We start from the raw sequence: 14,225 nt of genomic DNA, 5'->3' as shown, positions 1-14,225 counted from the left end.
ACAGAATACTAGCATCAGCACCAGCTATGTGTGGGCTGCAGTGCCTTGCCTGAAACCTGAAAACAGAGTTGCCTTGTACTGAATTACAATCAAGAAGCCAAGCAATACTCCAAAGCTAGCTAATTTCAAGGTTATTTAGAATTAATTACCAGAATTTAGTAACTGAATTAAAGGTATTATCTTTTACCATAACTTAAATGAAAACACAATTAAAGTTCATTCTTAGTTTTGTGAAACTAGTTGCACAACTAATAGCACTACAGTGCTATTTGTTTCTTATCAAGCTGTAAAAAAAAAGACAAATTATTTACTCTGCAGAGGAGGGGTTTATATAAAAGAAGCAAACTAGACATTTTTTTTGCACAGTTCCCTTGTTATTATTTTAGGATCCCTTTTTCCTTAAAGTAAAAAACTTCCTGTATTACAGCATTTGTGACAGCTGCTGCACATTGTGTTCTGAAGGATGTTACACACATGACAAAGCAAAAAAATAACCCAAATTCAGAATTAAGCTGCAATTTTTAAACATGCTTTACCGAGTGTATCTGAAAACTAGAAAAACACCACTATTCTTCCAGTATTGGACCAGTTTGGATACTCAAGAGTCAAGTGAATACCAAGTTACTCTTTCAAGTATTTTAGATACACTACATTAGGACAAACTGTCGGAGACATTTGGCCCTACTCATTTATGTTAATGCTGCACTTTCTTCTAAAGCACAACAGCTACACCTTTAAACCACAAGATCAAATTGGTCTGTAGGTTACATAAATGATTGCGGTCAAGACTGCTGAAGATTTCAGGCAAGGAAGCAGAATACCACAGACATGTCTACAACAGCAAACAATCACAATACAGATGGAGACATTCTTATTTATCTGATGACTTGGTCTTCATCTCCCTCATTTGTCTTATCTGCTGATACTCATTTTATTTATATGCCACCTGCAGATCTCTGCAAGAAGTAGTCTGTATGTAGTTTAGGAATTGTTGCATACAAATAAGAAACAAAATTAAGAGAAATAAAGGCAACAATAGAAAGCAGGCTTACAAGGATCTCAAATCATGTACCTAACAAATACAAACATTCAGAATATAAAATTCTCACTGGACAGGGCCTGTTAGTTAAGCACAAAGATTGTGTTTCATCTTCAAACTCTTAAATAGATGGCTTATAGCATTTTTTTAATAAGAAAACATTTCAGTTACAATAAAAATTACATTATTTCTGTTGCCCAATTGATATGATATTTTCTACATCAATTCTAACCATTTTCAAGCAGACATCATTTTCAACTAACAGGTAAACATGAATGCTTTACATGTCATTTGAAAGCTGAATTCTCAGAAAATACCATGTTTTAAATCTGGCTACAAGGAACTAATAATTACAAATAGCACAATTAAATTGAAATGAGATTAGTTGAAAGAAAAGACAAAAATTAGTATTGTATAACTTGAAAATAACATGCAATCTATTAGTCAGAAAGTCAAAGGTTTTACAAAACATCTTCTCTAATCAATTTCAAAATTAAGCTTTACTCTGTACAAACAATGCTGCAATATTTGACACAGACTTGAAGTTAAATTGTACAAGGAGACTTAACACATTCAACAAATGGAGTATTTGAGACAGAAAAAAACCCTTAAAACTAGAATTTAGGAAACACTACAAGTTGAAAGAAGATACAAAACTAAAATCACAAAGAACAAGAGAAAGTAAAATAACAGTCCATTGAAGCTGACAGTTTGGCTAGTTCTTTATTTATATATACTTCAGTTTTATAAGTACCAATAACAATAATAAATAATTATATAAATAAATAAATACCAAAGCATAGGTGCAGCAAGGAAGCAGACTGGGATCATATAAAGACAAATCAAACCATAGAAATAATCCAAGAATGGCGACATTCATACAGATGAAAAGGCAAGGCAAGAATTATTAGTAACACTACTGATAGAAGCATCAAATACAATTTTCAGCCTTCAATGTTTTTATAACCAAGTACAATAAAATCAAGCAGAACATTTGAGATAAGGACCAAGTCTGTCTTTTATGCAGTGCAGGCGCCATTAAAGATTAATAATTATGGCTTTATTACAAAGGACAGAAGGCTGGGAAAGGAGTCTACTTCACTATCTAATCTATAGGGAACCGGAGAAAACTGCATGATAAATTCTTATCTGCTCTAGCAGGCAAAGCAAAAGCTATTCGGCACTTAACAGATTGCATGCAAATCCTTAAATTGCACCTTGGAACTAAAAGGAAGTCAATGCACAAAGCTGATACAATTTTAAAAACACTTCTTAATCTAAAAGCAGGGTACCCTACGGCAGCTGAAGCGTACTACAAACCCAGAAAAAACATAGAAACAGTAATCCCAATCTGATTAGGACAAGAGCAGCTGTGGAGAATCAACTTCTGAAGGGAAAGGATTACAAGAGTATACAGATTTTTACCAAGAAGGCCTTCATAAAGTACTTCGTATCCAATGCCATTTGGACATTCTCAAACACATACCTAGGTAATTCAATGGCAGTACATTTCCTAAATCAAGAGTACAGATAAAATAAAAACAGATACATCTTTCAAAAATTTCAAAATATGTCCCAATACCTTGTTACATTTCACTGCTCTAAGCGTTGCAAGAAATAAATCTAAGTGTGTATCCTTACAAGTAAATGCACTGATTGACAAAACACTAGGAAAATGTAAAAAATTTCTTTCCACAGAAACACATAGCATATATTTATAAATAATAAAAAAATAAAACTGAAAATAAAAAAGTAAAATCTTAAATGCTCATAGCATGATAGTTCTCACAATTCAGAATGTTCAGAACCCCAAACTTCCAGCCTATTTTAAGCAAAGTAGTTTCCAGAGAGGTATTTGGTACTTAGACTGCACTAACATCAGAGTACCTAGACTAAAGCACACTGTAGCTACAAGTCAAAACACTACTACAAAACTAAGTGTATTGATGAACCTTGTCTCAGTATTAAACTGGGATCAGTCTAACACCAAAGGGAACAGACAGACCTGCACTGCCATTACCCCAGTACAACTGGAGTGTATGACACCTTGACAAAGTTCTCTTCTATTATTCTTGGCTGTGTTTTTACCTTTCCTGTGACTGCCATTTGGTCTTCTGACTTAACAGACTCACAAGTCTGTTAAGACTTACTCAAAAAAGTATTACTAATGACACCTGATATAACTTCAAAATTGTTAGCAACAGAACCCCAAAATCTGATGGCACAATAAACTACCTGCAGGCTGATAAATATAGATGATGAAGACAGACACAAATACATATGGAGGAAGAAGTAAAACACTGGGACAGTCTTTAAAAATTAACACAGTCTCTCTAGATGTTCAGGATGGAATAGTAGAAGTATATAGATTTAGTCAACCACCTTCCTTTACTGTGAGCAATTCCCTCTGGATTTCTTTTCTAAAATAGTTTGTAAGCAGTACCTGTAGAAGATTTGTACAAACAAATCAAAACATTACTCTGACTACATTATCAAACATAACAGGCTTGATTAGTCCTTTTTTCAATTTTGATTCATATATATACACTTAACACTGAAAGTAACAGGAAGGCAAACATTAATATTTTCTCTAATTTTGTTGGAGGTATGGAAGGTTTCAGTAAATGGAAGAGTTGACTGACAGTGCAGTCTGTTCCCAGGTAGTTTAGGAGTGAATGAAAAGAGCCACTCTCTCAAGAAAGACACATTGATACCAAATGGATATTGGCATATTTGGAAAAATACACACTAGCACTGGGTATTGAAATCCACACTGACTTTGCTCAGACGCCATATCTTTCTAACAGCAGAAACAAAATGCCACTGCTTTTAACTCCTATTCACAGAAGTTTCTCCTCCCAAGCAGTCTTTCACTAGTCAAACTCAAAATTAGTACTCTACACTCAATTAGCCCACTGCATAGAGAAGCCTGTTTCTGATACAATGAACCAGAATGTTTCATGTGCCTGAAATCAGCTTGAAAAACAAAGACAAATTTCCAGTCAGGCATGTGTCAAGCCTATGCTTTTTCAGGTGGCAATCCCATTTAAATAAATCCATGTCTACTCACAAACCAACTACTAGTGGTATATAAGCACTGGCAAAGGATCACACCTCCAAGGGAATTACGTTCCAATTAACTGTAAGCAGCTTGCAGACAATTTTTCACTTGCTTTTGGCATTTTTCTTGGTTATACTGTTTCTTCACTTTTCAAAACTGGATGTGCACTTGAAGGCAGCTGCATACTATTTCAATTTGGAATGCGGCTGAGGATCTTACATTTAACTGACACTTGATAGACAGAATAAAGTTACTTAACCAGGTCCTCCTAATGCTGTCTAAACCAGCACTGCCATAAAAAACACACATGCAACACCATGCTTTCTAATCTGCAAGACATGGTTTGCATCCTTTCCTCTGCTACAGACTTTCTATATAACCACAAACAAGTCACTTACACCTCTGTCTGCTCATTATACAGCAACAGCCACCAATTACATAAAAGATAACAGGGCACTGGTTTTGTGCACCATGTCATGAGCTGGGTGCACGTGTCATGAGAAGACACAGTTCTGTCTGAAAAGCAGAATTAATAACCAAGACTTCTCTCACGATAATATACTTCCCCTCCTATATGCTCTGCTATGATTTTAAACTAATTTTAAGACCCTGTGAAATATTTCAAATATGGACTACACATGAGCGAGTCAACCAGATGCAGACACCCACACAATTACACACAATTTCATGCTCAGAACCATGTATCACCTGTTTGCCCACATATACTGGGTTTATATTAAAATGTAATAAATCCATCCTGTCACAAAACGCACCCGAAAAACTTCAAACTATTTATATTTTTCTATTTATGCCAGAAACCTCATGAGCTTTAAGCCTTTAATTTTTATTTTTAATTTGCCTTAAAAACAGTATAATTTTATTTTTACCTCTTTAAATGTCAAAGCACATGGGAAAAAAATAACAAAGAAATATCAAAACTTGTGAATTTAGAGATATGCTACTGAAAATAATTTGTTTTGGTTTCATAATTAAACTGAATTAATTGACACTCATGAATTCTACAAAATGCTATAGGATATAGTGGTAACTTGCAGTTTAGTTAAGTTTGCACTGGGATGCAGTACACTATCATCAGTGGCATTGGTACTGTGTATTAGTATTATCACCATATCACAACTCTGAGAACACTATGAGAAGTCCAAGACTCTCAACAATGTACCACCTGTACCACCTGTCATAATATGACTGTGGAACTCAGAATATCCTAGATTTCCCAAATTTAGACAGCTTCCTAACTTTTAAAACATTCTTTCTGCACATAATTTTCTGTGCATCATCCCGATAGATCATCAAGTCTTTTGATGCAACAGCAGTGACAAAGTTTGCATGTGTGACAACTTCCACCTTCCAGAATTCCTTCCATATGCAAACTTTAGTACTTAAATTAAACTGGTTCAAAACAGACACTTTTAGAAAACCATATAACATAATGCTGCTATGAACTGCATCATACAAGTGGATGCTACTGAACATCCACAGTACTTCCAAAAACAATGCAACAGTCCAAAATAATAGAAAAGACAACTTGCTAAGTCACCACCCAGTGATGAGACACAGCCATTCTAAAGATATTACTGAAAACAATTCTCCAAACAAGAACATTGAACTTTTTCTTTTTAAAAGAAAGGTTATTTCCTAATAGAAACCACAGTCAGGGGCTTTCCAGGTAACTTGGTCTCACTGTTATAACTATTACCTTCTCTGCAAAGTTTCAGAGGGTGAATATGACTTTTTTCTTTTTTTCATGTAACTCGGAGTAGGCATTTTCACTGAAAAATGCTGAAAATAAAAATGTTCACTTGTACCTAACTACAAGAATTATTTTGGTTTGTTCTTAAGGTTTGATACAAGAGGGAAGAGAAATACAGCAGGTTCTTGAGTGGTGATATTCCTGAGTCTGTCCATCATGGACCAGTTTTCTAGGATGCACAACACACACAAACAGCACAACTTACTACCCCGAGACTGAAGTTCCAGAAAAGTTTGCTTTACTACATGCAGCTGCAACAACCGGGTGCACAGCAGCCACAGTCAGAAGGGCTGGAAGCCTGCTACAGCCAGCTGGCACTCCTCACCTCTCTAACTTTACTTTCAATGTTTGCAGCTTTCACCAAGTTGACATCTCTAGTCCAAAAAATAATTTGTTCAAGTGAGGGTCCCGCCTGGAGCTGACCTTTTTTTTTTTTTTTTAAACTTCCAAACAGGGAGAACAAACAAACTGGAAGATAAAAGATAAAAGAGAAGATTTTTGAAAATGGCACCTAAGAAAGTTTATTTGCATAAAATAAATCCTTCAAGTGATCTTTCTACATTCTGAAAACCCACCTGATTTTGCCTTAGCAAACAGTTTGCACATGCTCTTATGGTTTAAGTTTTAAAAACTACATCCCTGAAACACTTCATCAACATTCAGCATGCAGCTGCTACAACTGTTTTTGTCCAGGCTGGACACAACAGTGTCACCTGAACTCAAATTCTACCTCTCCTGTGGTCTTCATAGTTTCCTACTACAGCAATAAACTGGAGGCAAAAATTTGTCCTGGATAAATCATAAAAACAAACAAAACTGGAGGGCAAGAGAAGAAAACCATATAGTGAGAACTGGCAAGCAGTAAAACACACAGAATATCAAAAACAGATGAAGATTAGAAGAATGAAAACTAGTCAAGCAGAGAAGATAAAACAGTGATAGAGTGACAGAGTGACCATGAAAATAAAAAAAGACAGTGAACAACCTAACCTGAGGAAAAACTGTGTATAAGGAGAAAGTAAGAGGCCACATACTCAATTACAAGTTCCATGCAGAGCCAAACATGAACAAAGGAAGCAGAAAATGAGCAGAACTGAAAGCAAATGCAAAGTATGTCTGGAAAGGAGCAAACATGGAAAATAATAATGGCCAATTATTAGAAAAATAGGAAACAGGGAATGGCTAGATAAGGAGTTTGAAATTATCAAGTAGAAAAAAATGGAACTGCAATAAAAACGTGGAATGACATCAGGAAATAAATAATGTGTTTAGGGCACACAGACAAATTCAACAAAAACACTGAACACAACTAAGTTAGAGGATTAGAAGGACAGACATGAATGTTAGACCAGGTTGACGTGGACGGTGTGGAATGTGTTATAACAAGGCATTTTCTTTCCTGTCTGAAACATAGCCAATATTTTTGGAGTCTCACCCATGTGTCTTGCCATCAATACTACCTCCCCAAATGAAGCCAAATGATACAGAATCCAGCAGTCAGTTACAGCTGCATTGTCTTGCTCTTCTCACCTGAAACATCTTCCTGTGAGAATTTTCTGGCCATCAGGACTTATTTAACTTACACACGGTCAAGCCTGCAAGCAGCACAAAATTAATGTTACCTATTAAAACTATTTTTTCCAAGTGACTCCTTACTGCAATCATTCCATCGAATGGTGTACATTTAATTTAGAATATCTAATGTTGCCAGAAACACATCTCAGAGAACAAATGTATATTTTTATATAAAAGATTTTACTCATGTCTATTACAACTGGGAGTTTTCAGCATTTTCACAACTTAAACCTTGTATGTCGCAATATCTGGATGCTTAAATCAACACTCCAGTTTTTATGAAATTATGTTTAAGCAATACACGACAGCAAAGAAATGCACAGATTAGTTCTATACGTAGACCATTGGTACAGTCTTTCCAGAAACATGGATAATTAGTCTGGTTTGCATTCATGGTTCATCTGTTAGGGGAAAGACAGGCACTGATGCTATAGCAAAACTCTTAAGATTTCCAGTTTCACTAAGCCAACACCTCCCCTGTAAAAGAACGGGGATCTGTACAGAAAGGCAGACTGGGGGGTGGTGCGTGTTTTCCTTTCAAGAGTACCCAAACATCAGCTGTCTCCTTTTGATGTTTCCGACACGTAAAGGCCCAATAGGAGATCAACTATCAAAACAGCAACTTTCTCTCCACCAAGTTTTTCAAAAGGATGCCCCTGTGATATTTCTCATACCTACTGCTCATAGTTCAATGGACTACAATTCAGTCCTTCACATGACCGTAACTCAGCACAACTCATCCTGTAACTACTGAAACCTAATTTGTGGGAGGTGTATTGCTCTGCATTCTAGCAATGCCAACGATACCCATTCTCAATCCGTAACTGAAGCTACGATCGCCTGTAAAAATAATTTATTAGATATTTGCACTTGTTCTGTAAGAGCACCTTTACTCTCCCCCAGATACACAACCATAAGTCGTTGGTGGTGTTTTCTATCTCAACGAATTTTTCTTAAATGACTGAATTGTCTTTCACTGAGATTTACAAACAGCTCAGTCTGATATTTCTGAAGTGCAACTTCCTACCATAAATGGTCATGTAAAGAGCAGAGTAAGCACTATGGGCAGGATAACCCTAAAAAGATATCCCCTTTAGCCAGTCACTTAATTGAACAGAACCCAGAGTCCATGCAAATTACCAGAATTTCTGTTAAACCTTGGCCCAAAATGAGTATGCAAAACTGAAAGTACAGTATGTACATTCTATTACAATTATATCAAATTTCCAAAAATAACAAACAGCAATTTCAGGTTTAATTCATAACTAATGTTATAATGCCAGAGGATGGTGCTATTTGCACATCATTCTGATAATTCAGAAACATCATATCCTTTACATGTTGACATTATTTATTCAAGTACATTCCTGCTGATTGTATTGATGGAGTGCAAGGCATTTTACAAAAATAAAGTTTTCCTGATCCACAACTTTTATTTATGCACTAAAACTACTTCAGTATGAAATAGAAGTTTAAGAACAGTGAACATGAAAAACATAGAAACAATCTGACAGTATTTAAAGAGTAAAATTGTCTTACACTTGTTCAAATTTTCCAAAACCATTCTGCAAATTTTCTCCAGAAATGTAATGACATAGTCTTTTAAAGCTGTACAAGAAAATGTATTTACTAGCCCTACACAACTGTTTAAGCTGTAAATATTTCTATCATTTGAAGTTCCAGAAAAATGCAAAAATTTTGTGTGGTGAGAACTTCTAGGCAGGACTAGCTAAAGCCTTACTTAAATTTAGGTTCTCTGAATTCTCAACCCTCTCACTCTGCTGGTGACATTACAATTACACCAGACTCTCCATGACTTCGGGAATGGCAATGCAGACAGCATAAGGCAATGCCACAGCACAAGGCATGTTTCAGAGAGGAAGACTGGTGGCTTCAGAAGGCCAAAAGCCTAATCACATATCAAAAATTGTTCAGTTACTGAAAAAAGCAGTTCAGGGGCTTATGTAAGATGTGATTTTAAAGAAGCAAGTGTTCAACAGGTTGAGTATAGGTTAAAAGAAAAAAAAAATCAAGGTACAGCAGTACAGCAATTACTCATAATACTGGGTACATACAAACACCCATCCCTTACTGTAAATTGAAATACAAATGCATTTAATAAAAAAAAAATAGGAGTTGTTCATGAGTACAAGGGAGAAACTCACTGACTGACAATGACTTTTGCATTTCTGCTTGCAAGGTTATGGTAATCAAACAGCAAATCCTCAGAGATGTCCCCTTTCAGTTTGTGGGGGTTTTTCCCTTAAAAAGACAAAAGAATAGACATATTCTACTTACATATTTTACAAAAAGTCAGCCAAATACTCCCATTTTGAAAGCTTTACCTATAATGAAGATAAAAGAAGAAATAGTATTTACTAGAATTTCATTAAAGGTAAAGAGAGTAGGCGAGGAGGCATAGGATTGCCAGCAGAAATAGAACTGAAGAGATGGAAGTACCTTATGTGGAACAGTTTGTATTTCAAGGGGTTTTGCTTTTGTTTGATGAAACTGACTTCTTGATTGTCCTTGCCATGCCCACCACCTCCTACCCAACACAGATGGAGACATCTTCCCAAGCCAGTAGTTAGGGTACTTCTCAGGGATGTGGCAAAACTAAGTACAAAGTCTTTACTGTAACAGACAAACTGTGGGTGATATGGGTACCACCCACAGCACAGTAAATGTTCAGACTCCTGATGTTTTGGGGGGCTTTCTTCTTCTATTTAAGCAAGAGATAACCCCCCCACTAAAAAGCATTTCATTGTAACTACTAACCAGCTTTGGGTGTGAGCCTCAGTTTAAAACCATATTTGCATTCAGTATTTGTTCATATACAGAACTCAAAGCAAACCTAAGTTGCATTTTTGCCACAAATACTTAAATGCCTCTTGAATTCCACCGTCCATAGGCGTAGTGGAGATCTGAACTCAAGAAGAATTGCTTCAGGGCATTGTGCTGCTTTCACTAAGAAAGAAAACTGCTACAGAGGAAAGATATACTAAGGAATGAAGATGAATGAAGTACCAGAAATTTTCTTCTGAAACACAAACAATATTCTAAATAGTCATAATATAAAAAATGTAGTAAAGAGTATTATGGTTCTCTATATTGAAAACTACAATTAGATAGAAAAACAAGAAAAAAAATCACTGCCAACAAAAAATATCTCTCCAATACAGTGATAGCAAATGTGTTATTTTAAATTCCAAAATAAAAATCATTAAAAGCCATTACTTTGACCAAATAAATTAGTCACAGTCATTTTCCAAACTCCCAAAAGACAATGTTTACTGTTTGGATTTCTTGATCAGGAGTAATTTTAGTAAGCTGAGGAAATGACAAGGAAAAAGCTGACAGTATTAACCAGAATCGAAGTAATGATGCTGGAAGGCAGGCTCCAGTGAAGAGAAAGCCAGTAAAACACAAGACTGACATTCTAACAAACTTGCCTTCAGAAACAGCTGTGTTCTATGCAAGGCCGCTAGCTCAGTGAACCCAAGAATAAGAAGTGAAATAGGAGCTAAGATGTTACACCTAATACTTGCTCTCACTTTTTAAAGCAATCCAGCAGAACAGGGCCTGCCCATATGTCCCCAAGAAAACAGGAATTTTCATTTTCAATGAATGGAATTTTCATTTTCAATGGGAATTTACAAAAGGTAAATATCTAACTACTGCAAATAGCTCACATTAACCAGTAATACACATGAATGATGGAAAAGGTACCTCTGATAGGTGACAGGTACCAGCACAGAAGTCCCAGACCTAGGAGCTGACAGGCTCCTAATTACCAGAGATGTAATCAAATATGATAGAGTAGGAGAGATGGTATTTAGAGTTTTACAAAACAGAATGGCTAAAACGTACTGTAACTTGAAAATCCTACCGCTTTTGCTATTGCAACTATCTCTTATACAAAATCTCTTATTCCAACTAATCTATTAATATCCAAAACTTAGGCAGCTACTGAAAATGTATACCTTGTAAAAAGTTAAATAATATATTAACTGAGTTTATTTTTAAAAATTGAATCTTTAGCAGTTAAATGCATACATCTAAAAGCCACCTGAACAATTACTCTGAAGCTAAAAATTATAAGTGTTCAAATTTATACAACTCAGAAACCGTAAATATTAAAAAACAACAAATCAGACACAAAAGGAATTAAAATACATTGATCTTTGCACATGCAAATTAGGTCAAGTTAAACACTTCACACAATCTGTTCAAAGGAAACATTCTGAGTGAACATACACCCATTAACAGTGCTTCTTGTACTAGGATTAGATGTAAAATAATGAAGCAAAAACACTTAAGACAACAAAGAAAATAATTTACAAGGTGCTGTTTCTCCTTTGCATTTTTTCTCTAAATAAGACTAATATCGATCAAACTACTCTTCCCCACCTTAACTGTTCCAATATTTCCGATTAAGGGATGATGTGTCATGCTATTGGTTCAATTTTGCATTACTCAACATCAACATATTAAGTGGGGGGGTTAAAAAGAATAACTGCAGGATCGCAATTCTTCCCGAGAAATTTCAGAAAAGCAAAGTAAAGTTTAACACTTTTTCTTAGACTCAGCCTAAAATATTTTTAATATTAGATTTACAAATTATTTCTATGTAGATGGGACAGTTTAAGTACTCTAGAGGCATTCAATTTTAAAAAACATAATACCAGGAGAAATCACTTAAGATTTCCTCCTTCCAACTTAATTTTATTTTCAGTGTTCTTACATCATGAAACCAAAAGTTGTAGGTGCACCATCAATATGCTCACAACCTACAATTCACTACTAGAGATTACATTTCACAATGCGCTATTATTTAGCAGAATGCTTTCCCTATTTTTTATTAGATACCACTTTAAACATCCCTATTTTATTAGATACCACTTTAAACATCTTCCCCTCTCAATACTATCTGCCACTCATGGTGGAACATCAAAAGAGAGACAAAGAGAAATGAGGCTTCAAGTCCAGTCATGCTCATCTTGGTAATTTGTCCATAACATAATGGGGTGAAGTTGTGCTATCCCACACGTGACTGCTCACAACTGGAAGAGACCTTGACTGTTCATAATGACACTGTGAACCAATATTTTATTCTATCTTACAGCTTTTCTGATATAACTAGCTACACCACTAGTATCTCTTGCTGGTAGACTTTGCAGATATTCCTGTGCTGTAAAGGACACTTTTTTTTTTTTTTTTGCATGTACCTCCGAAACTCGAGCAGCTCCGGCCTTTTGGAAAGAAAGAAAGAAAAGAGTGCAAACTGAATTTTGTCCTCAGCACTACACAGATGAAAGCTCAATTATCACACACACAAACCTACACAGCAGCTAACTTTAACAAAAGACAAGAAATAACCAAATACATATACAGGAGAGGATGACCACATTCTCAAAGCCTGAGATCAAAACTCTCAGATTAAGAAGATTGATACTACTAAGTCATACTTTACTGTCACGTAATTTTCTTCTAGTTAATTTTTGTGAAATTCTCTGTATGTCTTCACTGTAAGATCAACAGGCTTCATTCAACATCTACTTGTGCTGCTTCCTTTAATTCTTATGGAAAGCACCCTACTGATTTCCTAAATAAACAGAGTTAGTTTGCCACACTGTCATCTTGTCCTGTTCATAAACAGAGTACATTTAAGGAAAGGCAGAAATGACAAGGAAGCAATGGCTAATAAAAATGAAAAGAAAAAAAAATCTTTCAGCATTCTTTCTTATTTAAATATCTTACTGGTAATCCAAAGAATATTTGAATGCTAGGTGTGAAACTGCTAAAGATCTCCGAATCTAACTTGCAAAACAAACTTAAGCTGCATCAATGCAGAAGGCTGATCAAAGGCACCTAATTTATCTGCAGTCCAGAACCTCCACAGCATCAAAACCAACATATTAGCAGAAAAAATATATATCTAACACAGAAAAGTTCACACACCTATTACTACCAATTTAGAGACTAACCTTAAGTTATCTGAAAAGCCACAAAGTTCTCCTGGACCACTGCTGTGCAGTTTGTACAAACACCTAGATACAACAGATAACATATCAGAAACACGTTTCCCTAAGGAATATATTATGGATGCTACCAGAAACAAGGAACATTGCTAAGGATTTAGAGAATCCACCATTAATTTGGTGATTTGACAGTAGGCCTTTGAGTGGCTAACTGATACAAAATCCTAGAATTAAGCTTCAACTGTATTTATCAAGGAAACGACCTTATTGAACATAGTAAAGTACAGCCTGCAGTTTTAGACAAGCTTTGGAAGACTTATTAGATGCAGATCAACACCAGAAAAATTTCACTTGAGAGCCTGAAGCAGTGCATTTCACTCTGTCATGACTTTAAGAAGGGAACTCGCATGGACTCAAGTTCATTGCTTCATGTGTTTGTCTACACATTTACAGTAGCACCTGTAAGTACACAGATAGATCTACAATCTTGCAATAGTTTGTTTGCATACATGTTATCATAAAAATAGCATCAAAAGCATAAAAATTAAAGCACACTTCTGCCTTGAAAAGTGTTTAAGATCTTTGGGTAGCACTTTTTTCCCCTTTTTTTTTTCCAACTCAAGCACAGTTACTCTATCTTCCCTAGTGGACAAGCAAAGTTAGTCATTTTCCTGTTTATGTGGGTCAGCAATAAGGAAGAGGAAAACATTAAAAATAGGAAAATGTGATTCTAAAACCACAAAAAGTTGCAGCAGGGACTCCAACAAGGAGTACCCAAAATAACTTCAACTCATATTT

The 14,225-nt window shown here is 35.5% G+C and overlaps 1 protein-coding gene across 4 annotated transcripts in view; it reads right to left on the bottom strand.

Annotated features, from left to right (window-relative positions):
• The window catches only part of HBS1L (HBS1 like translational GTPase), a 58,912-nt gene that overhangs the window by 25,923 nt on the left and 18,764 nt on the right, over positions 1 to 14,225 (bottom strand). The window contains exon 2 of one of the 4 annotated variants that reach the window (XM_039707016.1): positions 7,402 to 7,466. The exons of the other annotated variants lie outside the window; for them this stretch is intronic. Coding sequence (XP_039562950.1) covers positions 7,402 to 7,435 — 34 coding nt within the window. The 5' untranslated portion in view covers positions 7,436 to 7,466. The remainder of the gene's footprint in view (positions 1 to 7,401; positions 7,467 to 14,225) is intronic. 4 annotated transcript variants of the gene reach the window in all.

Source organism: Passer montanus, unplaced genomic scaffold, assembly GCF_014805655.1.
Source record: "Passer montanus isolate IOZ18808 unplaced genomic scaffold, ASM1480565v1 scaffold2, whole genome shotgun sequence".
Lineage (NCBI taxonomy): Eukaryota > Metazoa > Chordata > Aves > Passeriformes > Passeridae > Passer > Passer montanus.
This window is presented reverse-complemented; position numbering and strand designations above follow the sequence as displayed.